The 24,417-nt window shown below is 56.3% G+C and overlaps 2 protein-coding genes across 6 annotated transcripts in view; both read right to left on the reverse strand.

The window, feature by feature from the left end:
• Positions 1-5,192, reverse strand: part of TTLL8 (tubulin tyrosine ligase like 8) — a 28,282-nt gene extending 23,090 nt beyond the window's left edge. The window contains exons 1-4 of the mRNA XM_016211658.2: positions 5,126-5,192; positions 3,479-3,570; positions 1,199-1,331; positions 706-779 (exon numbers count right to left, since the gene is read on the reverse strand). Coding sequence (XP_016067144.2) covers positions 706-779; positions 1,199-1,331; positions 3,479-3,570; positions 5,126-5,192 — 366 coding nt within the window. The remainder of the gene's footprint in view (positions 1-705; positions 780-1,198; positions 1,332-3,478; positions 3,571-5,125) is intronic.
• A 3,698-nt stretch (positions 5,193-8,890) lies between these two features.
• On the reverse strand, positions 8,891-23,259 carry MLC1 (modulator of VRAC current 1). 5 transcript variants are annotated; one of them, XM_016211671.2, is made up of 12 exons: positions 23,195-23,259; positions 22,411-22,591; positions 21,022-21,111; positions 19,690-19,743; positions 19,166-19,267; positions 17,015-17,113; positions 16,569-16,637; positions 16,120-16,236; positions 15,428-15,484; positions 14,805-14,927; positions 10,274-10,402; positions 8,891-8,965 (listed from the first exon to the last, which is right to left on the reverse strand). In XM_016211671.2, exons 1-12 carry the CDS (start codon positions 23,257-23,259, stop codon positions 8,891-8,893), a joined length of 1,161 nt encoding a protein of 386 aa, XP_016067157.2. The 5 variants fall into 5 exon arrangements, with proteins under 5 accessions (XP_016067157.2, XP_087670162.1, XP_087670163.1 ...); XM_087814036.1 differs by lacking the exons at positions 21,022-21,111; positions 23,195-23,259 and having other exon boundaries at positions 22,411-22,587; XM_087814037.1 differs by lacking the exons at positions 19,166-19,267; positions 23,195-23,259 and having other exon boundaries at positions 22,411-22,587.
• Between the last annotated feature and the right edge of the window lie 1,158 nt (positions 23,260-24,417).

The raw sequence follows: 24,417 nt of genomic DNA on the forward strand, positions 1-24,417 counted from the left end.
GAAGGAAGAGGGAGAGAGAAAAACGCAGATGTGAGAATGAAGCATCGATTGGCTGCCTCCTGCACACACCCCACTGGGGATCAAGCCAGAAACCCCGGCATGTGCCCTGACCGGGAATCGAACTGGTGACATTTCAGTGCACAGGACGACTCCCAACCAACGGAGCCACACCAGCCAGGGCAAGGTATCGGATCTTTTAAATCACACTCCCCGAAAACCTCCCTCCCCTCTGGCTTATCTTTGCCCCTCCCATGGTGTTTCTTGAGGAACAGGCACTGCTCATTGTAATCTAGTCAAGTGTGTCGAGATTTCCTCCTCAGGGAACGCTTGTGGTCTTGTTTTAAATCTGTCCCTCCCCTGAAGTCACAGTGTGACATTGCGTCATCTGTGTTACCCCCCGTGAGGACGCCTCGCGTCTCAGCACTGGGTCTCAGGTGGGCGCCCCAAGGTGCGTTCTCCCGTCTGCTCCTCGCGGCATTTCAGAGTCACAGACATGGCTTGTTGGCTTACACGTGGGCACACGGTACGCACATGCTCACACATGCACATGCTCACGCATGCACACACACGTGCGTCCCGCAGCGTGTCACCCGGGCTGTCTGATCCCCAGCCCGGCTCTGCTGTGGCTGGTCCAGAGGACACAGTGTATGGCACCGAGGACGTGGCTTAGCCCCAGGCGCCCCAGGGACTCTCTGGGGGACCAACCATCACATCGTGGATGTCGTCCGTTTCCTCCAAGGCCACTTCCTGGTTTTCTTTGCCTTCAGCACGTTTACTCTCTGCAAACACAACATGGGAGAGGTCAGTGGATCACAGCCTGAATGCCTGACCGGGAACACCGGCTTCCACGCTGCCACCCCCGCGGTCAGACAGCACCTGGTCCCAGCAACCTCGTCTGCAAGTGCCTCTGTGGGTCCTGGGCCAGAGCAGGGGGCAGTCAGGCTCAGGCCACAGAAACCTGCCCGTCTGAGGGTCCAGGTACGACCCACAGTGATGACCAGCATCAGGGTTTGAAAGCGCTCGCCCAGTGCCTGGGTGCCAGGGTGGGGAGGCAGGGGGCCAGCCCCGGCATGGGCAGTGGGGTCCTCTGCCCTGAGGGAGGCCCAGGTCCCAGGGCCTGCGGGGTTGGCGCATGTCTGGGTCCTCGAGATGGACACAGAAACATCTGACACCAAGGGACAAGGGGTTCAATATCTACCAGCAGCCCCTTCGTCTTCGACATTGGCAGTGACCTTGGGCAGAAAGTGCAGCTTCTTTTCCACCCAGCCCTTCCTCCGCAGGGTGGCCCGGATCACTGGGTAGTGTCCGTAGATGGAGAAGATCTTCTTTTCCTCGAATTAGAGAGCATATTTTCAATGAAAGGACTGTAAACAAGCAATCAGTCCACGGGAGGCATGAGAGGAGAGGGAAACGGAGCAGACAGGACACACTGAGTGAGTGAAGTTAGATACCAGCAGTCGACTAGACCAGGGGTGGGGAATCTTCTTTCTGCCAAGAGCCATTTGGATATTTATAGCATCATTCATGGGCCATACAAAATTATCAACTTAAAAATTAGCTATGAAAAAAGCTCCTAGATTTATTGAATTTCAAGTCCCGCCTGCAGTTGCCTTGCCAGGGCCTGACCAAATGATTTACGGCCAGTGGGCTGGACGTGCCCCACCCCTGGACTAGATAAACATACTTCCTGCTGTGGCTGAAAGGTAGAGACAGACTAGGTTTTTAAAAACCCAACTCTATGTTGTTTAAGAGAGAAAACCAAAAGCACAAGTCTATGGATGGGTAGAAAATGAAAGGACCTAAATCAGAACAGACTTTGGGACAAATTAATATCACTAAAGTAAAGACAATTATTTCATAATTGAAAGAGTCAATTCCACAGGTAGATACATTCATATGCACCTGCTGATAGGGCTGTAAGGTATCTACAGCGAAAATGGACAGAACTGAAGCATAGACAAATCCACATTATAACAGGGCGTTAACAGGGTGCTTCTCCGAGTAAGTGACGGAACACAGACAAAGATTCAATGTGACCACAAGACTTGGACAATGCAAATAACAAGCTCTACCCGACAGCAGTCCATGCCACCTTCCACCTACATGAACAAAACATCAGGCGTAACGAGAGTCTGAACACACCTCAGTAGAATAACATTATACAGGCTACATTCTCAGCCACAATGCAACCAGCCTAGAAAAGTATAGACATTCTGAACTATACTTGTAAGTAGCCCATGATCAATGAGGAAGTAATCCTATGGGTTATAAAATACTTTCAACTGACTCTCAATAAAAATACTACAAATGAAAGCTCATGGAATGCAGCTAAAGTGGTACTTTGAGGGATGTTTGTAGTCTGAAATGTTTATATGTTTTCAGGTTTCAAACGGAAATTGAGAGTCACTGAGCTGTTATTTATATGAAATCCCAGAAAGAATGGTGGCAGAGATCACAGAAGGCACATCCGTGGTGGCCAGGATTTGGGGGGAGGGGGCAATCAAGGGTAGAAGGCAGATTCTGAGGGTAATGAATGTGTCCTCTCTCAGGACTGTGGTCACTGCTGCCGACAACACGTGTTACGTGTGTTCTGTTTCTCTCCCCAAGTGCATGGCGAGCTGTGCAGTTTGGGTGGCTATGTGCGTGTTGTGTTTCAAGAGAAAGGACAGAGCATGGGTCTGCGGACCAATTTGCCTTGGAATTCTCAGGGTTCCCATGGTCCCTGCCTTCTGAGCAAGGCCATCAATGCATGACAGAGACAGAGAGTAGTCTTTCCCCAGTAAAGGTGGCATCTGTCCTCACCACATCCCCTTGAGGGGCCTGAGGTGTGAGGGACCCGCATAAGGGGCTCTTTGAGTCACTAAGAGCTTGTGCCTGATGCAGAATCCCAGTTCGGAAGTGCATCCACAGCCAGAGGTCACACAGTGGGACAAAGAACAGAGGGACACAGGACGGTCTTCCACAGCTTATATGTCTGCACCATCCCAATTTTGAGAGTATTACCTATTTCCAACATCCAGAAATGAAATGAAAAGTAACTAGTACAAGCCTGCACGTGGGGGCCAGGCCTGGAGGGCCAGGGCAGGGACCAAGGCTGGCCAGGGGTGGGCATCAGAGCCCTGGACTCACTCCCCAAATTCTGAAATCAATTCCCACTTTTGAAAGTGCCCCCCTGCCCTAGCTAGTCTGGCTTAGTGATTAGAGCTTCGGCCTGTGGGCTGAAAGGGTCCCAGGTTCAATTCCAGGCAAGGTCATGTACCTTGGTTGCAGGCTCAACCCCCAGCCCCAGGTTGGGGTGTGTCTGTGGGGGGCAACTAATCGATGTGTGTCTGTCACATTGATCTCCCTCTCCCTCTCCCTCTCGCCCCCCCCCCACCCCCGCCACTGTCTCTGAAAAGCAACGGAAAAATATCCTTGGGCAAGAATTTAAAAAAAAAAGAAAGTGCCCCCTCTCCACTGAGCCCCAAAGAGCATTTACCTTGATGGCCTTTTCCGTCAGTTGTCTTGCCATTCTGTATCTGTCTAATTTGGGGGAAGGAGACAAGTCTTGGGAAATTCCTCGTTTTATTTCTGCAAAAGAGAAAATAGACATCGAGGCAAATGGGTGCTCTCTTAATGTGGGAGACACCAGGCGGAATCACAGAGGTCCAGCCCGTCCCACCATTCCTGCCCAGCCTGCCCACACACACCTGTCCCCAGGTCTGTCCTGATGACACCACAGGTCAATCTTTCCAAATATTTAAAGGGAAAAAATACCTTATATAAAGCCTTTCATCATATGGGGGAAACAGAGTCTTTTTGACTCTTTTTATGAAGCCATAAACTTAATTACAAAAAAGGGATAGTACAGGCCAGACTTGCTCATAAAAATGGACACAAAAATCTTAAACCAAAAAAAAAAAAGTGTAGGTCAAATCCAGTAACATATAAAACAAAACAAAACAGTGTGACCATGTGGGGTTTAGTCCATGAGTACAAAGTTGGTTTAATATTTGACAATCCAGCAACACAATCCACCACACTCATAGACTAAAGAAAATATATATATATTATCATCTCAATAAATGCAGAAGAAAGAGTGTAATAAAACGTAATAGCTATTCATTTAAAAACTCTCAGTAAACCAGGAATAAAGGGGGCCTCCTTTAAAACTTAGAGCAACATCATACTTCACGGTGAAATGCTGAGCACTTAACCTCTGAGTTTGGGAAGAAAAAAAAAAAGATGTGACCTATCCCAGCTGCAGTCAACATGATATGGAAAGAGCTAGCCAATGCAATAATGCAAGAAAAAGAAATAAAATGGATAAAAATGGAAAAGATGTCAGGTGATTGTGCACATGATGAATATAAATGAATCTACACGTTATAATAATTAGTGTGTTTAAGAAAGTCACCAAATTCCAAGTCAGTAAAATGAAATCAATTGTATTTCTATATATACTAGAAACAAGTATAAAATAAAACTTAAAAATGTCATCTACGAGCCCAGCCGGTGTGGCTCAGTGGACTGAGCATCCCCTGTGCACCAAGACGTCACCAGTTGGACGCAGTGGGGGGTGTGCAGGAGGCAGACCACGGAAGTGTTTCTCTTTCTCTCTCTCCCTCTCCCTTCCTCTCTAAAAAATCAATAAAAATGTATTTTTTTAGGAAATGTCATCGACAACAGCATTAAAAACCATCAAAAATCTAGCAGTAGAGGTGTTGCGCACCTGCTCGCTGAAACTACAAAGCATTACTGATGAGAATTAACAATGTTTATGGGTTGGAAGACTCAATATTGTTAAGTTAATTCTCGCCCCAACTTATCTATAGAGTCAACATAATCCTGGAATCCCAGCAGGACTTGTCTGTGCCTGTGTCTCTATTCACAACTGGACACGAACGATGACCCCGCGGCGCAAACGTCCGGGAAGACCTAAACAGGTCTCGAAGGTCAGGCAGAGGCGTTGGTGGAAATGCTAGGGCTTATTCCAAGGCAGGGGAGTTACACCAGGGCAGCCAGTCAGCGGAGCGCCGCGAACCTAAGCCACACCTGTGCCCTTTCACAGAGACCGGCCGCGGGCACAGGAAAGCCCGGGCAGAGCCTCCGGGGCAGCGGGGGGACAGGCGGGGGCAATACTGACTGTTCTCTTCTCTCCAGTCTCCTTCCAGTGAGGCGGACAAGAGCCTCTTCCTTTCCCCGGGCTCCATGCCAGGCTCCAGCGGCTCACCCCTCCTCCCTCCTGCTCCGGCCCCTGAAAGGAGGGCGATAGTATCAGTGATGGACCCAAGCCTGGGGCAGGGGCAGGTCTGGGGTTGGGATCAGGTCTGGGTTCAGGGCAGGTCGGGGGTTGGGGGCAGGGGTGGGGTTGGAGGGCAGGTGTGGGGCTGGGGGCAGGTGTGGGGCTGGGGGCAGGTGTGGGGTTGGAGGGCAGGTGTGGGGCTGGGGGCAGGTGTGGGGCTGGGGGCAGGTGTGGGGTTGGAGGGCAGGTGTGGGGTGGGGCAGGGCCAGGGCAGGTGTGGGGTGGGGGCAGGGGTGGGGTGGGGGCAGGTGTGGGGTTGGAGGGCAGGTGTGGGTTGGGGCAGGTGTGGGGCTGGGGGCAGGTGTGGGGTTGGGGCAGGGGTGGGGTTGGAGGGCAGGGGTGGGGTGGGGCAGGGCCAGGGCAGGTCCCCGTTCCGAGGGGCGCTTTAGAATCCCGGGGCGCGGGGGCTGGAATCCCACCGGGAAGGGCGGGCCGGTTCCGAGCGGCGGGGGGCGTGGCGCCCTGTCTGGGGTCCCCGGGCAGAGGAGGGAAGGGGGACCCGCACTCACCCGGGGGTGGCCCCAAGGATTCCGCGGCGCCCCCGCCCCCCGCCGCGCCGCCCCGGGTGCTGCGGTTGCCTGGGGAGACCGGCGGGAGCTGCGCCCCGCATCTCGCAGGCGAGGGGCGCCGGCGGCGGGGCCCGGGGCGCGCGGGGCGGAGGCCAGCGCGGGGCGTGGGGCTGCGGGGGCGCGCGGGGGGCTCCGGGCGCTGGGCGCGGCTCCGGCTGCGGCGGGGGCGGCGGGGGCGCGGGGGGCGCGGGGGGCCGCAGGGCGGGGGGCCCCGGCGGGGCGCGGGGCTGGGGTCGGGGTTGCGGGGGCCGGCGCGGGAGCGGAGGCTGGAGCGCCGGGCCGCGCGCGCCATGCGTCCTCGGGGAGGAGGGTCCGCGAGTGACCTCGCCGCGCGCCCCGGGTCCCGCGGTCCCGCCCCGCTGGCTGCTGGGGTCACACAGGCCGCCCCGGGAGTCAGAGCCCCCCAAGTCACAAAGCCCCAGGGTCACAACCGGTCCCCGCCCCCGGGGCCGCCCGCGCCCGACAGGCTCCGCCCTGCGGCCCCCGGGGCGCGGCTCTCCCGCCCCACCCAGGCCTCTCGGACCCTCTCGGGTGTCGCCGGCAGGACTGGGGGTTTGGGGGCGCCCAGCTGCCCCGCGGTGCGGGTGGGACCGGGCTGCGCGGTGTCGCCTCCCGCTGGGGCGGGGCGGGGCCGGGGCAGCCCCGTCCCCAGGTCACCCGTGGGCGCGCTGCCCCCCCCAGCTCCTCGCCCACCAGGGTCCCCCCCAGGCGCCGCTTCCCGCTGGGCCGCCCCTCTCCGCTGGGCATCTGCAGGGAGGGAGGGTGGTCTGAGCCGGAAAGGCCCACCCGCCCCCAGCGCCCGTGTCTCCTACGTTGCTGAGCCTAGACGTCGTTATTTGGCTTAAAATCATCTTTACTTTGTATTTAACTTCCCCAGATAACCGCGGGCGAGGCTCTGCTTCCACTTGGAAGTCGCTATGGAGGCTCAGCGGGGTGGGGGCCCCTGGGTGGGGGCCTGTCCGCACACCCTTCGGGCTCTCACCAGCCCCCCGGCCTCAGGGGTCACATGAATCCTGAGTAAGGTGAAGGTGGCGCTCACCTCCACCTGCCTCCCTGGGCAAGGATATACCCAGACCCCCACGATTCAACAGGCCACGTTCACCTGCTACCACTTGCTGCTCGGGCAGCATTAATTGTGTCAAAGAAAATGTAAAGTGACAGGGAACTGTCAGTTTTTACCCTACGTCTGGGTTTTTCATGCTCTCTTTCAACCAAAGCACAGCCAGCATTAAGCCCACAGGCACCCACCTATGGCTCTAGACTCAGACTTCCTGGACCCCCCAGAAGACATCAGCATCGCAGGGCTGTCCCTGTGGCTCCTGTGCCCAGCTCAGGGGCATCCACCTGGCCTCCTGGGAGCTGCAGGGAGGGCGGGGGCTGGGGCTGCGCCTCGGTGGGGTCTACATGTGAGCAGGTGAGAGCCACCTGGTTGCGGCATTTGCCCACCTGGCCCCTCGCTCGCCCGGCCTCCCAGAGCTGCCAAGGACAGCAGGAGGGGCTGTCAGAGCAGCAGCTCTGATGATTCTCTGGCTGGCACTCTCCACCTTTCAGGTGTCTCACCTGCACTCCTCTCGTTTGATTGATCGTGACGGTGGCAGCTAGTCACCCACGCTCAGAAGTGAGAAAGCAAGGAGGGTCCTTGAGTCCCCCTCACCAGGTCCACACCTGGCCAGCCCCGGCTAGCCCTCGTCTCCCCGATGCTAGTGGCCCAGCCTCTCCGTCAGCCCATGGGACTCGGAGAATGTACCTGAACAAAGGGAACCTGAGCCCCTCCCAGCACGGCCAGCTTCTTACCTCCCTGCACTGAAGGGCAGGCAGCCTGTGAGCAAACGCGCCAGCCTGAACACATCTCCTAAAACGAGCCAAGTTGCCACCTCAAGACGTGCTCCCAGCTCGTGGGATTTCTTGGTGCCCACGTCAGTAGGGAGAAGCTAATGGTTCTAACGATTCCAGGTGTACTCACTCAGGGGCAGAGACAGCACACAAACCACCTCTTGGCCATGATTTTAATCAAAGCAAATGTTATTCTCACACCCAAACTGCAGCCTGGCCAGTGGGTAGGTGACAGGTGGAGGAGACCCCAGCCCAGCCAGACCTCAGGTGAGTGAGGGTCAAGATGAACTACCTGTTAGGGGATGGTGAGGACTCCGGGGCGGGCAGTCCTACAGGCAATGGCAGCGGCCTGGCCTGGGGGGAGCAGAGCCAACAACGGAGGGAGGGCTCAGCCTGACCCACGTCACTGAGGCCATCCAGACACAGAGACGAGACCCAGTCAGTTTTCAAAGCCTTTGATGTGATGCGGCCCCACCCCAAAGGTCACTGAGCCGGCACAGTGGACGGGTCCCTCTCCATGTGGTTGTTGAAAAAGGGCTTGGGAGCTAGAAATGGCCGGTGACAAATGCAGACAAACCACCCACATGGATATGGACCAGCGCCCCTGAGCAGGCGGGGTCCCTCTGCAATGGCCGGGTAAGCAGGGAGGGCAGCAGTGTGGCCGTGGACATTGCATGGAGGAAGTGTGGGAGTGGGTGTGGGCTGCCCTGTGCCCAGGCTCCAGGCAGCATCAGCTATGTGGGGTCCGGACACAGGACAGAGCACTCAGGTCTGCTCTCGACAAGGAAACAGTGCTGGGCTAGGGGGCTCGGTCTGGACACAACTCAGAAGAGACGCCGAGATGGGCTGAGCCACTGTGCGTGCTGGCTGCACACAGTAGGTGCTCAACAAAAAAGGGGCAGGGAGTGGGTGAGGTGCGGGACAAGTGGACAAAGGCAGTGGTCACAGTGGACAGGAAACCTGCCCAGACCAGCGCCCAGAGTCCAGCCCTCGCACGAGCCCCTCTTCATGGGGCACTGAGCTGACCGACCCGTAAGACAAAACAGTCAGCATTTGCCTATTTGAAAATTAGTCACTTTGCAGCCTGGCCCACTCTCACAGCGGGAAAGGGGGTTAGGGGGAAGCAGTAGCTTGAGGACCCTAGCGTCTGTGCTCAGTCACACGCTGGGGCCCTTGGGCCCTGCACCTTGTCTCCCCTCCGCCGTCACTGGGCCATTTGCACCACCACCGCTCTCCAGGCTTTCTCCTTGTCAAACTCCTTCAGGGGGCTTCTGGCCACCTGTGACCAAGACAGGCAAAGGTCATTTTGCTGGCCACCTGTGCACGGGACGGCGACTGCATCTGCACCTACTCTCTGCAGGAATGGAGCCTGGGCTGGGGCGAGCTCTCCATGTGGCCACATGCTGGCTCTGGGTGGGGGTGGGCACTGGCCTGGTGTCCAAGGAGGCCAGGGCTCTGGGGGTCCCACACCTGCTCATGAGGCCTCTTCCTGCCAGTTCTCTGAGGGGCCAGCACCCGGCAAGCCAGCAGCTGTATACAGTAGGTGCTCAATAAATACTTGCTGATGGGGGAATGATACACCTCAGTGCAGGAATAAACGGGACCTTCAGGCCCTTCCTGGGGGCAGGGAATGACACCCCCACAGAGACGGGGTCTGGACCTGACCTGGGACCCTGTGATGGCATCGGCAGGGGCCTGACACTGGGGAAGGAGGACCCTCAAGGCAGTGGTCAGGCAAGACCTGAAGAAATGGAGGCAGCTGCTGGCCCCAGCTCCCGGGTCCTTCCCCCCACTCTGCACCCTGGTGTCCCAACACAGAACCAGGTCCACTGCACGTACAGCCAGGGACAGAGCCAACATCCCCACAGGAAACTGACCACAACCAGGTAACAAGGAAATGGTGGTCCTGAGGCATGTGATGGAGGGAACAGCACAGGGACTGGATGGAAAAGGTCAGGGTCCCTGAGGATGGGGCAGGAGTGGGTCCCCCAGGAGGACCAGGAGCAGCCTGGTGGGGACACAGCACCAGGGTGTGCAGAGCACAGGGTGTGAGACTATGAGGGGCCCAAGGGTGGCTGGGCAGGAAGTATCTGGTGTACCAGGGGGCCCTGTAAGACCCTGTACAGGGAATTGTGCACCTGAAGGGCAGTGGGCTGGTGTCCCAGTGAAAACAGTGCTGGACAGGTTGCCCACAGGGAGGGACCCAGACCCCCAGCCTTTCAGGTGTGGGGACGAGAGGAGGGACCTGGGTGGAGGTTCCGGCAGCCTGGGCCTGGCCAGAGGTCTGGATGCCAGCACACATGCCAGGAGCGGGTAGCCCCTCCCAGAGAGCCATGTGCAGAGGGTCAAGAATCCTAGCACATTTGCAGAAGCAAAACTGGAAGCATTCGGTCCCCAATATTTTCTCAGGATGGATTTGTGTTTGCCTAGCTGGCTTATAAAACATTCCATATTTTACTTCTCCAAGATGTTTCTGGGAGTCTTGAAAGAAGCCAGCAAGGGTGGGTGTCAATGGGCCTGGGCATAGGAAGGCCCCACCAGGACAGGGAGGCACTGGCTCGGAGGCTCCAGGCTCCAAGCCACTCACCTCAGCAGTGGGGCGCTCCTGTGGGCCAGCCGCCTGGAAGCGCGCGCACTGGATGATGGTGCCCGTGTGCAGACTCGCCTGCAGCAGCAGCTCCAGCATCAGCAGCAGCAGGAGCACGTCGTAGGATTGCTGGCAGGGAAACGGGCGTGAGCAGGAGGGCTGGGCCCCCCACCCTGGCCCTCAGGGCCCCCACTCTGTGACCCCCACCCCCTAACCCCTCTGGCCAAGGAGACAATGCAGCCAGCTTCCCATGCCCATGGCCTGAAGGTTGGGAGCAGGTTCCTGCTCAGCTGCATGAGGCCCGGGGCTGTGACCTCAGTCACCTGAGCAGGACCCTTCAATGTGTGGCTGTGGCCGAGGAGCACTCAGTTCTGCTCTGCATTCTGCCCTCTTGGTTTAACAGGCACAAAATGTCCTGCCGGCGGCCAGCCTGTGGACAGCATGGGCTGCCCGCGGCCAAGTCTCCTGAGCCCCTCAACAACCACATGGCAAGCAAGGGAGCGAGAACTCCGCTGCGCAGCCCCACCGAGGACGCCTGTAAGGGTGGGGGCCGGTCATGTGCAAGCCAGACACACACTCCTGAGATGGGCCAAGTCCATTCTGGAGGAAACGCGGGGACAACAGATTCCTTTCAGCTCTGGCCAGAGGCCGGAGGGTCCCACACAGGCTGCGGAGGAGAAGGGGTCTGAGGAGTGACCCGGAGGGGCCGGAGGGCCCAGAGCACTGGGCAAGTGGAACCGAGGAAGCCCCGCCCCAAAATGCAAACGGCTAAATGTTTACACAAAAGAGACCCGTGTGGCTCAGTGGTTGAGCACTGACCTATGAACCAGGAGGTCACAGTCTGATTCCCGGTCAGGGCACATGCCCGGGTTCCAGGCTTGATCCCCAGCAGGAGGCAGCCAATGGATGATGTTTCTCTCTCATTGATCAATGACTCTCACCTCTGATGTTTCTCTCTCTCTCTCCCTCTCCCTTCCTCTCTGAAATCAAGAAAAAAACAAAGAAAAAGACCCGAGTCCATACAATGTCACCGTTAAAAACACTCTCAAGTTAATCAAACTTAACCACAAGTCCAATAAGATCGCAGTTGTCCCCACCTGTGGTTTCCTTCCACGTTTCAGTTACCCGCGGTCACCTGCGGTCTGAAAATACTGAATGGAAAATTCCAGATATAAACAGTTCACAAGTTTTAAATCACCTGCCTTCTGAGCAGCAAGATGAAGTCTCGCAGGGCGGGCTCAGGACACGACCACTCGACTGCTCAGCCTCTGCGCACCATCCCTGCCCCGCCCCTGTCCGCACTTAGGAGCCCTCTGGGTTATCAGATTGGCTGTCGCAGGTTCAGGGTGCTCACGTTCGAGTCGCCCTCCTTTTACTTAATAATCATCCCAAAAGCACAGGAGCAGATGCTGGGAATTCGGGTATTTCAGAGATGCTGCAGAACTTCCCTTAGGTGAAAAGGTAGAGCTTCTTGACTTAATCGGGAGGAAAATGAAGCTGGTGCTGAGGCTTCGAGATCGGAGATCCGGGATCCGGGGTGAGAACGACCCTCCCTCAGGGGGACGGAGGAGGAAGTGCTGCGGGTTTTGTCACCTCTCAGGCTGCGCAGCCGCCCTGATGGGGTGCGTGCTTAGTTCAGACGGGAAAGGCCTTAAGTTTGTGGGTGAAAGACAGCAGAAGATGGGCTCCGATTGACGTGTCACCCAGAAAGCATGAAATCACATAGAGACCTCAGCAAGGGACCCCTGGAACCATGACAATAGTCATTTGCTACAAGTAAGGGAGGGTCACACGGACTCAGCAGCAGGTTTAGATGAGAAAACATGAAAATCCCTGCAGAGGCCGCGGCTATGGAAGAAGCTGCTACCCCACCTTCCAGCTGCTGCAGCTGAAGGAGCCCTTAGGGGAGGAAACCACAGCCTGTCCTGGGTCCTCGGCCTCAGGCCTCCACTGGGGTCCTGGGACGTGTCCCTGCAGAGAAGGCGGGGCGACCGTAGCAACACTGCTTTCTGGAGCCTGGCAGGTTGGTTCTAACATTCATTTAGAAAAACAAGCCCCGAGCGAGGTCACCGGGAGAGCGGAGCCCTGGGGGACTGGGCATCTGGGCGCTGGCACCACCTGCTGGAAGCTTCCCCGGTCAGGGCAGGACCGTGCAGGGTGCAGCAGACGGAAGATGGAGACCTGAGGTGGACCCACGCAAGGCGCAGCCTCTCAGATGAGGAACAGACGTGCTCTTCAGCAGACGCACCTGCACCACTGAGCAAAGACGGACCTGGGTCCCCTCTACGCCTCGCTCCAGGGTGAACTAGGGCACATGGCTCTAGCCTTTCTAATTACAGCTTAAAACCCAGGGCAATAAAGAAAATACAGATGAGTGTAACTACACAAAACACACAAAAACGTGCACACGACAGAAACCACGGCAAACAGAATGAAAAATGACCTCAGAGCTGAGCCCGCTGCTCGAGTTGCCAAAGCCACAAGAGCAGGGCACAGCCCGAAGTCAGAGGAAAGGCAGGTTCCCCTGCGCTCACAGTGGGAGGTCCTGTGTGCACCGGAACCCTCTCACCCCGCTTCAAAGTGGGTGACAGCTGCTCCCGCCACCGTGGGAGGGACAGCGGGACCCCTCTGACCTGTGGGGATCTAACGGCACAGATGCTCTCCCCTCTGATCCTGAGATGCGAGGCCGGGGCGAGCCCTGCAGAGCCGTTCGCACAGTGTCAGGACCTGGAGCAGCCTGTCCCCGTACTGGGGACTGCCTGGTGACCTGGGTCACACGGACTGCATGGGGGTAATTAAAGGAGACCAGATCCCTGACTCTGAGGAAATGTCAGGAGAAATTGGTCAAAAAAAAAAGCAAGGTGTGGAGATCCAGCAGCAGCATGTGACCTGCTTTGTCAGGAAGGGAGGGACGCTCTTTTTTTTTAAATGTTTTTATTGATTTCAGAGAGAGGGAGGGAGAGAGAGAGAGAGAAACATCAATGATGAGAGTCACTGATCGGCTGCCTCCTGCACGCCCCCGACTGGGGATCAAGCCCACAACCCGGGCATGTGCCCTGACGGGGAATCGAACAGCGACCTCCTGGATACTAGGTCGATGCTCAGCCGCTGAGCCACGCCCGACCAGGTGGGGCTCTGACTTCTGAGCCATGTAAACACTTCACAGATCCAAAAACAGTGCTAGGAGGGAAAAAGCATCCAACCTTAAGGCTGAATTTAAACAGAAAGTGTAAAACATGACTCTGTGGAATCGACGGCATGGAGGGGCTGTTTCAGCCCCAAGGACTAACCTTGACCTGCAGCAGGTACGCTTGGAGTGACGCTGGGGAGAGCGTTGTGAACAGTGTGAGGTAAAATGAAGCAGTAACTAAGCATTATCAAGAAACAAGGTTTTTGCAGTAAGAGAAAAGGGCTGCAAGCAGGAAAAAACGGGTGTTAAGGGAGAGCCCTAGAATGTGAAATCCGAGTTGGAAATACAGACTTTTGGGGTCTTTAACTCCAGGGGGGGCAACAGTAGATTTATGGTTGTTCGTATGGAAAGTAATACAATAATTATTAAATAACAATAGAAGGGCCCTGGCTGGTGGCTCAGTTGGCTGGAGTGTCGTCCCGTGTACCAAAAGGTTGTGGGTTCGATTCTCTGTCCAGGCACATGCTCAGGTTGCGGGTTCAATCCCCCATCGGGGTGCATACAGGAGGCAACAAATGGATGTTTCTCTCTCACATCGATGTTTCTCTCCCTCTCTCTATAAATCAATAAAAACATACCTTTGAAAAAACAGTAGAGGAATAAACGGTTTTGAGTCTCACCCTGTGAACCCGTCTGCCCACCCTGTGTACACATTTCTCAGCTCTGTCCGCTGAAAGGGCTTAGAAGCAATGACACCCCAGAAGGAAGGAGCCCAGCAGCCACCAGAACTCAACATCCACACACGGTCCCCTCCAGAGGAGCCAGGCCAGGACCAGCCATCTGTGCTCACCCACAGGCAAAGGTGCTGGACAGGGTGTCCGCACGGTGGGACTGACACCCGGCGACTTCCTTCCTGCAGACGGGACCTGAGCCTCGCCAAGGGTCAGCCTGGCAGCTGCTGCTGAACCAGGCGGAGGGCCACACCTGCGCTCCTGCTGACGCCACAGAAGTAGATTCACAGGTGGGATCGTCTCACAATCAGCCCAGGCTCCAAAAAGTCAGTGCATGGGGGCAGGGTGGGGACTGTCCGGTGACTGACAGCCAAATGCACATTCTTGGGACAATTCATGGACAGTGAATGTGAACTGGACAGCAGGGATGTCACGGGACAACTTTAGCACCTTAGGTGTGACCACAGGACCGTGGATGCTCAGCCTGAGCTGGGAGCAGAGCTGGCCCCATGGGACAGAGGGACGCAGTGGGTGTCAGACACCTGCCCGTCCTCATGGGAAGCAAGCTGGAGCTGGCCTCATGCCACAGTGCACAAAACCCTGTCCTGGGGACACTCCCCCCAGCACATGCGAGGCATGGGCAGCTACAGTTTTAAATGAAGACACGCACCTTGAGGGCTGGTGGGTAATCTTCAAACACCTCCACGACCCTCCTCACGCTGAAGGTCAGGTACCCCACGGCCGTGAAGAGCAGCGGGGACGTGAGGCTGCAGATGGCGATCAGCACCTCCACCTAGGAAAGCAGATGGGCTGTCGAGGAGCCTGGGCTGCTTAAGCCCCTCCCAAGGTTACGGATCCACACATTTGCTCCACCTGCAGCTCCTGCTAAGGCGTCTGCCCTGGTTTGCCTGCTGATCCCAAGTGCACCATGTCACGAGTTTCCTCAACTTGTGCATAACTAACTGTGCAGGAGGGGGCGTCACACTGTGGTCGCTGGCCTTCTCCCACTGCCAAGACCTGCCTTGTACCGTCCCCATGTCCGCACAGTGATGGCAACAGTCTGAGAGACCACACGACGCCGGCGCAGGACATGCGGGCCCAGACCTGGCCACTGTCACTATCAAATGAACAACTGACACCCAGCAGACTCGGGATGAAGCTCGAGGCCAGCTCCTCCCCTTCGGCTGAATCATGGCACCTCCTCCCGAGTGCACACGGCACATGCCCGCTGTCCCCACCGACCGCCCAGCCCTGGGACAGCCCCCGCAGCCCTGCAGCCAGGTTCCCACCTACCAGGCACCTGCTGGGACACTCCGCGGTCACATGACTGGCAATGGCGCTTGGAAAACACTAAGAAGAGAGGAGGAGACTTCAGAGGTGACAGGCCTGACCACTTTGACCTCGTATGAAGCACTTATCATGTGCTAGCTGTTGCGTATTTAATATAAAATCATAGCATACAGTAAGTGTATTTTATGAAATATGTATTCTGTTATGAAACAACATAAATATGTTAAAGGTTATAAATTTATATAAGATAAAAAGCATGCCTGGCTGGTGTGGCTCAGTGTTTGAGCGTCAACCCATGAACCAGGAGGTCACCATTTGATTCCGGGGCCGGGCATGTGCCCGGGTTGTGGGCTCATCCCCAGTAGGGGGCGTGCGGAAGGCAGCCAATGGATGATGTTTCTCTCTCTCTCTCTCTCTCTAAAAATCAATAAAAACATTCTTTTTAAAAAGTATTTTTCAGGAAAAAGTAATACAAAAACTACAAAATAACAGAGCCGTTCAAATAAAAGCAGCTACCCCACTGACTCACTGAGTCGTGGACTCAGTCCCACATTCCTCTGGGCCTAGCGCCCGCGCCCCCGCTCTCTTCTCTTCCCCGTTTTCCTGCCTAAGCGCCACCAAACTGAGCTGGTGAGCACAGCCTGAGCAGCCAGATGGACAGACGGACAGACAAGGGCTGAGCTGGATGTACTCACGGCCACTAAGATCCAGAAGAATGTCACCGAGAGGTGGGGGCTTGAGACCGCGTCGTGCACGTTCAGAGTGATGACCCCACCCAGCACGGCCGAGACGCCAGCAATCACCTCAATGACCTGGGGGGGGGGGCAGTGGAGGTGGTGTCACCAGGGGAGTCCCCAGAACACGAGTGCCCCAGGTGTGGTAGGTGGGCGGGGGGCTGAAGAGCATGAAGCAAAGGACCAACATGGTCCAGGACGACCTCCCAACGAGCACCAGAAATGCATCCCTTCCAACCCAAAAACGGTGCACAAAGGAAGACACTCCCACCAATTCAAAGGCCAGTGGGAAAAGGCACAGACCAAAAACAGGACAGCAGAATGCGCACACATGACGGTTCAGTCCAGCCTGAACTGACCCCTCCCCCAAGTAAAATAAAGTACCGAGGAAGAAAGGACCGTTTTCCTACCGAGTAGGATTTCAGGATCCGTGCAGGAAACGCCACATTGTACAAAATGGTGCTGTCAGTGACAGAGCCCTGAAAAGAAAGGACACGGTGACCTCCCCATGCTGGGGGTTCCCGCCCTGGCTCAGGCCATTGCCCGGCCATGTTCTCAAATGTGAGTGGCTGGAAGTCGCTGGTGATCACCAGGAGCTCACACAAGGGTCTTCCTTGCATGTGAGGAAGCATCTACACCCAAGGTGGCCTTTTCAGCAGACTGGGCCTCTCCGTGTGATACTGCGGGGGGGGGGGGGGGGCGTTGTCAGAGCCTCAGATGGAGCAGGTCCTGCTGCCCCAATGACCCAGGGCCCGGGGGAGCTGCAGCAGCCCAGCCCGCCACAGGTGGGCGAGAGTTGGGGGGCATCTAGCACGTCCCCTGCAGTCCCACACCAACAGCACACAGCTGCACCCACCTTCTGCCGGCCAGATGCCTCGCTGGACCTCGCGGAGACAATCACCGTGGCCGCCATGAGGAGCTCCAGCAGGAGCAGCAGAATCAGGTTGAAATTTATCTGTCAAAGGAGATCAGGGGTCTGAAAACTGACTTCCTTCACTGTGATCCTGTAACCGCAGATGGTTCCATGGACAGGCCTCGCCGCCCGCTTGCAGCCCTGGGCAGCGTTTTGGTCCAGGGCTTGGTGCAGCACCTGTGTCTGATCTAACCATTGGTTCCGATCTAAACCTTCCCTGGCAGTCTGCCCCTCCTGGTCTTTAAAGAGAGGAAAACCTACATTCATACCTAAACCTGTGCACACTTACAGTGGCTCTGTTGCGGAAAACAGGACACGGGGTTTTGGGAGTGATATTCTGCATCCCAACTGTGCTGGCAGCTACACAGACCTACATCTGTGTTAAGTCAGAGTAATATCCTAGAAAGTGTCAACTTACTGTCAATTAATATTCACAGAGCTATATACTGGAAAATGTCAATTTAACTGTGTAAGCAGGCCAGTCCAGAGCCTGCCCCACCCCTCCTCTGTGGGGCTCCTACTTGGGGGACACCCCCACCTGCCCTCATCACCCAGGGCCAGGTACCCGGCAGCCAGGGGCAGCCCCCGTGCCCGGAGCCCTGACATTACTCACACAGCCTGTCCTCAGCCTGCTCCCTGCCCTGTTCCTCCCTGAGACCACAGTGAGGGCTCCTGCGCCTGCTGTCCCTGCTCCCTGTGCCTCCTGTGTGGCCCCCGTGGCACGGCCCCTCCTCTGGGGACTTTGAGCACAAACTGTTGTTTCAGTGGCCAGTGTCTCCTGACCTGCGGGCCTCACCACACCTGAACAATAGTGAAACCAAGGTTTAAGCTAAATGCAATTTGTGAACTTAATCTTCAGAACCCTGTGTGCAAACTAAAACAGAGACTGTCCGCTCTTCCAGAGCATTCGTGGAACACTGAGGAAAACTGACCACCTGCTAGGCCACAAAGCAGCCCTGGTAGGTTTCAAAGAGTCAACACGGCACAGATCGTGCTTTCTGACCATAAGATGGTAAGATTTGAGACTGATAATGAACGGATGATTTTTAAAAAATAATAAATGGGTGATGTTCCCACCCAGAAATGTTGGTGCAGGCCCTTAACAATCCTAGGGTCACGTAAGCAGCCAACCAACTCTCCTGCAGACGCTGTGGCCGGCTGTTTCTCTTGGACCTGCATCTGTCTGTCCATTTTCTGTGCCTTATTGCCTGGCTCAGTCTTACTGGGGCCACCCTACCCCTTTCCTGCCCCCCCCCACTGAGGTTTTTCCTTTTTTTTTAGAGGGTGGAAGTGAGAGAAGGAGGGAGGAAGAGAGAGGGAGAGAGGGGGAGAAACAGAAACATCGATGTGAGAGAAACATGGCAATTGGTTGCCTCCTGCATGCAACCCAGGTATGCGCCCTTCCCTGGGTATCCAACCCATGACCCTTCGGTGCTGGGCTGACGCTCTAACCACTGAGCCACACCAGCCAAGGCCACCTTCCTGGTATTAATGCAAATGACTCCACGTGGCACCCAGAGCAGGAGGCTTTTCGTGAGGACTCTGATGGGTCCTCGTTTCTATGAGATTCCCTCTCTCGGCTCTGGGATGGGCGTGGCAGGCTCTTCCTTTGCTCTTAGAGGTGCACCTCACCGCCAGCAGCATCACAGACTTGATGAAATACAGGGTGTACCAAAAAATGTGTGCGCACTTTGAATAATGATTAGTTCCAATGAGTTAGATCTGAAAAGAAGGAAACATCAACTGAGCTGTCAGCTGTTAAAGTGTGTATACATTTTGGGGGGACACCCTGTATGTCACTATGTTCCTGTTAATTTTTAAGAACTGTTGTGAAGAGCCATTAAAATATTATCAATAAATCAGTCCACTGGAATCAGTGAAAAAGTTAAAGGCAATTCTTTCCTTCAGACTGATAAATAAAATTATCCAACTTTGTCGAACTCGAGGGCCACGACACACATTTAGACGTTTCCGACCCACGGACAGCGCTCAGTGACACCAACCACGCGTCCCCACAGCAGAGACTCAGTGGGGGGGATGCATCTAGGAGGAAAGAGACAAGTGCTTGGGACCCGTGTGGCTCCAGGGACTCACGTCTATTGCTGACGGGTTCAGGACCAGTTTGCATCCAAACCAGATCAGACACGTAGTGGTGACAGCAAACGTGGAAACAAACAGCATCTGAAAATTGGGGATCTGAAAAAGAAGGCAGGTGGAGTTCTGTTCTCCTTTGCATAACTAAAGAGGTAGAGGCAACGTTAAACCTAATTCCAGGTCGCTAATTAAAAACCCTACAGACTGTGACATATAAGAATCAGCTGGGGCAGGTGCCCTGCGAGCTCCTGGGGGCAGAGGATGGGCGGGCACAGGAAGCATACAGTGGGGGCGCAGGGCTGCTGTGGGCAGTGGAGGTGCCTCCCACCCATGCACAAATGTGTGCACACGCACACATGCACATGAGTGCAGACACATGCACACACAAGTATGCACGCACACAGGTGCACTTGTGTACACACGCATGTACCTGTCCACCCTGTAGGGCCTGGGGTCCCTTCCACAGCCTGTGAGCCATGTGGCTGCCCCCATGGTACAGAGATTGGACAGAAGGCTGGACTCACCGCATTGGCATTTTTCCTGGAAACAGCGAAGCTCACGATAGCCGAGGGAATGCACTAGAAAGAAAGCAGAGCTCAGTGAGCAGTGTTGTGGCCACTAGATGCAGGGGTTTCGCTGGACGCTGAAAAGTCCCCAATTCTGCCAGAATAACTTATTCTGGAAGTTTTAATTTTTCTGACGAGATGAAAAAGACATTTACTAGTGACTAGCATTCCAAGTGGACACACTCAGAAGCTGGAACACAGCTTCCTGCGGCTCTAGACCAGGATTCCTCTCTCCTTAAGAAATTACCCAGCCCTGCCAGGCGTGGCTCAGCGGCTGAGCATCGACCTAGGATCCAGGCGATCGGGGTTCAATTCCTGGCCAGGGCAAATGCGCACGTTGCGGGCTCCATCCCCAGTTGGGGGAGTGCGGGAGGCAGCTCATCAATGACTCTCATCATTGATGTTTCTCTCTCTCTCTCTCCCTCTCCCTTCCTCTCTGAAATCAATAAAGATATATTTTTAAAAAATTACCCAAAAGGGGAGACGCATCATCGCGCGGAGGAAGTGGGAACACTCAGGAGTCCAGGGCCACGGGGGGTTCTTGTCGGGGCCCCAGTTTGACCCCCAAAGGAGCAAAGGAAAGAGGAAGGAGGGCAAAGGCATGGGCCTCAGGGGACGGGGGGGGGGAGATGGGGACCAGCGTGGGGGTCTCGGGCCACATCAAGCGCTGCTCTTGTGGGCAACGAACCCCTGCAGACCCCGCAGTGGGGGCAGCACAGGCCTCAGGACACACAGTGGTGGTTGGATGGGGGTGGGAGCTGAGTCACTGAGGGCCAAGGGGGAGCCCTGGGGACCCCATGACCGGTCTCTCCAGCCTGTCACCTGAGGGTGAGGGGGCCGCCAAGAATTTTGCTGGGACACCCAGCCCTGAAGCCACCAGGGTCAGAGGTCAGGGTACTCTGGCCCCAACAAGAGCTACTCCAGTGGTGAGGACATAGGGTCGCCTAGGAGGTTCTCTGCGAGACCCAGGATGTGCCCTGTGCTGACTAGTGGCACCCACAAGCAGGGTACAAGCTGTGGGAGGGGTGGGGTGCCGTCCCAAGTCACAGAGGTCCCAGAGCTGCCATGTCAGAGACCAGGATGCCTTTTCCAGCCCAGGAGACTGTTGAGTGGCTCAGACTTGCTTCATCAGTCATTTTCAAAAGTCATAAACCCCACTGAAGGTGAAGTCCCACGTGGAGATTCTGAATGAGTGGCAAGTGACAGCAAAGGGTAAACCTCAGGGCACAAAACCTAAATGCACAGCTGCAAACCTCGGTGCCAGAAGAAGCAACTGAGGGCACGGCTTACCGAGCCTGCAGCACAACGTAGGTAATCCATCTCGGAAGGAAACACGTTGCCCAGGTACAGCGAAAACCCCGAGGTCACCAGCAGACAGCCCTGCAACACAGCAGCACGGCTCAGGCAATAGCGTGGCCATGTCTGAACACCACAGGGCACAGCTGTCTGCATGGCACCAACATAGAGCCTGGATCCTGCCGGACCTGACTCCTGCTTGGAGGATGGCCATGGCCCACCCTCCCCCCAGTGACAGGCTATGCGCTTCAATACTTATTTGGGGAAGGAAAGGAGGGGCCCTTTCAAAATTTAAGGCAAGAAATGGTGCCTCTCCCCAGAAAACGCTGTCACCCCAACATGTGCAATTTCTGGGCCTCAGGATCCCCACCCCCAGGTCCAGACACAAAGTCCCATTCACCTCAGGACTGAGAGGTGGAAACTCACTGCAGAGGGTAAGGTCACAAGGTGCAGGTCAGTGTTAAAGGTCACTCGGACCCTGGATCTGGGCAGCGGACCTTGTGTGTCCCACTGAATGGCAGTGCTGGGCCTGGGGGCTTGGGAGCCTGAGGGGCAGAGGAGACCATGGCCCATACCTAAGTGAGGACGGGGCAGCAGGATCAGGGGCTGTGGCCGCAGGTGGCTGGGGTTGCTACTCAGAGTCCAGGGCCCCAGGAGCAGGAGGGAGCAGGAGCCTCCTTAGTACCCCACGTGGGTGGGGGTTCCAGTCTCAGTAGGTCAGAGACGGGGTCACGGCAGGGGGAAGGTGAGCAGAACTATTGGGGGTACTGCCAGGCGGACCTGAGGCCTGGGGAGGGTAACAAGGTCCCGGCCTGGGTCCTGGTTCTCAGCCAGGGTGGCATGGAGCCCTGGGGTTCCCAGGTAACCACCGCGGCCAAAATAACTCCTGCAGTCGTCATGGGCCCATCCAAGCCCATCTGAGGGTGAATGTCCCAGCACCTCAGGCAAGTCCCTCAAGTGTTTGGTCCCCCTGAGGTCTGACTCCCAGCTCCCCGCTGGCCCTGTTCTTCTGACTCCATGGCCCTGGCCTCCTGCCCCAGGACACTGTCCCACCATTCACTCTGCCAGAGGCTCCTCCTCACCTCTGCAGGGTGACTCTAGACATCCCCACCCCAGGAGTCGAGGGTCAAGGAGGCCATCCCAGCACCATGCATGACCCTGCAGATGGTCAGGTGGGCCCTAGGCTGTCCCAACCTCAGCAGGACACGAAGCAGTCAGAGCCCAAAGGCCCAAGGGGCTGGTGCCATATATACCAGCGAGCAGAGGACAGTGATTCGGAGAACACAGCACCACGGGGCTCTCCAGAGCAGGGTAATGGACTAGCTCTGTCCCATTGGGCCTGGGAGAAACACCAGCCAGGGCACACCTGGTGCAGCTACTCACCCCCATCAACACGGAGAAGACCCACGTCTTGTGACTGAAGCAGGGGGGCAGCCTCGACGACAGCTGCAGGTCGCCGGGCTTGGTGTCCGCGTAGCTCCCCGCGTCTGGCCTGCCCCGCTCCAGGGTGGCCATCCGGTCATAGCTGAGCTCCTCCCTGCAGGGCTCCTCCCTCGTCATGGCGCTGGGGACAGACAAGGACCTCAGTGCCACAGGGCAGCTGTGCTCGGAGCTCGGTGTCACCACTGTTCTCAACCACTCTGAAAATGCTCCAGTTAAAATAAATCGTTTTTCAGCCCTTGCTGGTTTTCTCAGCGGTTAGAGCATCGACCTGTGGACTGAAGGGTCCCGGGTTCGATTCTGGCCAAGGGCAGGTACCGTGGTCACAGGCTCAGTCCCCGCCCCGTCCTGGTGCATGCAGGAGACAACCAATCAATGTCTCTCTCACATCGATGTTTCTCTCTCTCCCTTCCACTCTCCCTGAAAAGCAATGGAGAAGGTATCCTCCGGTGAGGGTTAAAAGAAGTGCTGTGAACCTGAAAAAGGAATTCGTTTCCCTCTTCACTTAACAAGCTGACGAAGCCACTTTCCCAGCAAACCTCTGTCTGGACTCAGGGAGGGCGCTGGGCTTCGGGTGCCCACTGACGGGCCCTCAGTCCTTTCAACTCCCGCCTCCCAGGACACACTGGCTCCTCCAAGCCCTTAAATTGCTCAGGGTGGTAACTGAGCCTGCAAACACGCCCCACCCCCCGCGTCAGGTCCTGTCCGTCTGTCCATCCCTGCTCACCTCCCAGCTGCTCCTGGGGCAGCGGCGCTGGTCTCCGGGTGAGGGGCTAGCTGCTGCCCAGTCATCCTGCCTGGGGTTTCCAGCAACAACTATTCAGGGAGGGACAAAAGCCCAGCAAATGTGCTCTTAAGCCAGGAGCAGGAGGACCTCGTCCTGAATTTCAATGAGATGGAGCGAGATCCTGGAAAGTTCGCGGTGGTTGTGTAACCGCTGGCCCACAGCCTTGCCGGGTCCTGTCTTCACTCTGCCGGGAAAGGGAGGGGCCACCTCAGTCCCACAGTGCAGGCAGGTCGGGGGCACCGGGAGGGTGTCTCGGAAGGTGTGCACCTGAGTGAGATCCCCAGCACAGAGTCCCCCAGGTGGAGGCTGGTGCCCTGTTTTGGATACAAAACTTTAAGAAAAAACCTTTTTTTAATCTTCACCAAGGACATTTTTTCTGTTGCTTTTCAGAGAGAGTAGAAGGGGGGGGGGAGAGGGGGAGAGGGGGAGAGGGAGAGAGAGAGAGAGAGAGAGAGAGAGAGAGAGGGAGGGAGGGAGGGAGGGAGGGAAGGAGGGAGGGAGGGAGGGAGGGAGGGAGGGAGGGAGGGAGGGAGGGAGGGAGGGAGGGAGGGAAACATGGATGTGAGAGAGACATCGATTGGTTGCCTCCTGCATGTGCTCTGTGCAGGCCGGGGATCGAGCCTGCAACCCAGGGATGTGCCCTTTACCTGGAATCAAACCCAGGACCCTTCAGCCAGTGGGTTGACATTCTAACCACTGAGCCAAACTGGCCAGGGCTGGAGACATAACTTTTTATTCAAAAGCCTTATGTCCTTTCAAGCAGCCTTTTTCCGTCTCCCATGATCATACACGGAAACCTCCTGCACAATGCCACACACATACACATCTGCGCTCAGCCTGGCAGGGTGGCCCTGGACCTGGTCAGGATGCTGGCCAGTCCTTTCCTGCACGGAGCCCCTGGGTTCCCGTGGGGCCCTTTACTTCTGCCCACTAAGCAGAGGAAAAGGCCTGGGACATACTTCACCCAGAGACACTGGCACTCAGACAGTCACAGCGACAGACTGTGCATGGGGCTCGAGCTGAAGCATCCCAGCAACCGGCTCCTCAAACACATGTGAGCTTAAGCAAAACATCCGTTTCCAATGGTGGGATGTTCTGTTGTCTGTTTTTCAAGCCCAGCAAGGATTCATGTTCACAAACTATAACGTGTGAAGTCAACGAGG

This window comes from Miniopterus natalensis, chromosome 2 (assembly GCF_054644295.1).
Source record: "Miniopterus natalensis isolate mMinNat1 chromosome 2, mMinNat1.hap1, whole genome shotgun sequence".
Taxonomy (NCBI): domain Eukaryota; kingdom Metazoa; phylum Chordata; class Mammalia; order Chiroptera; family Miniopteridae; genus Miniopterus; species Miniopterus natalensis.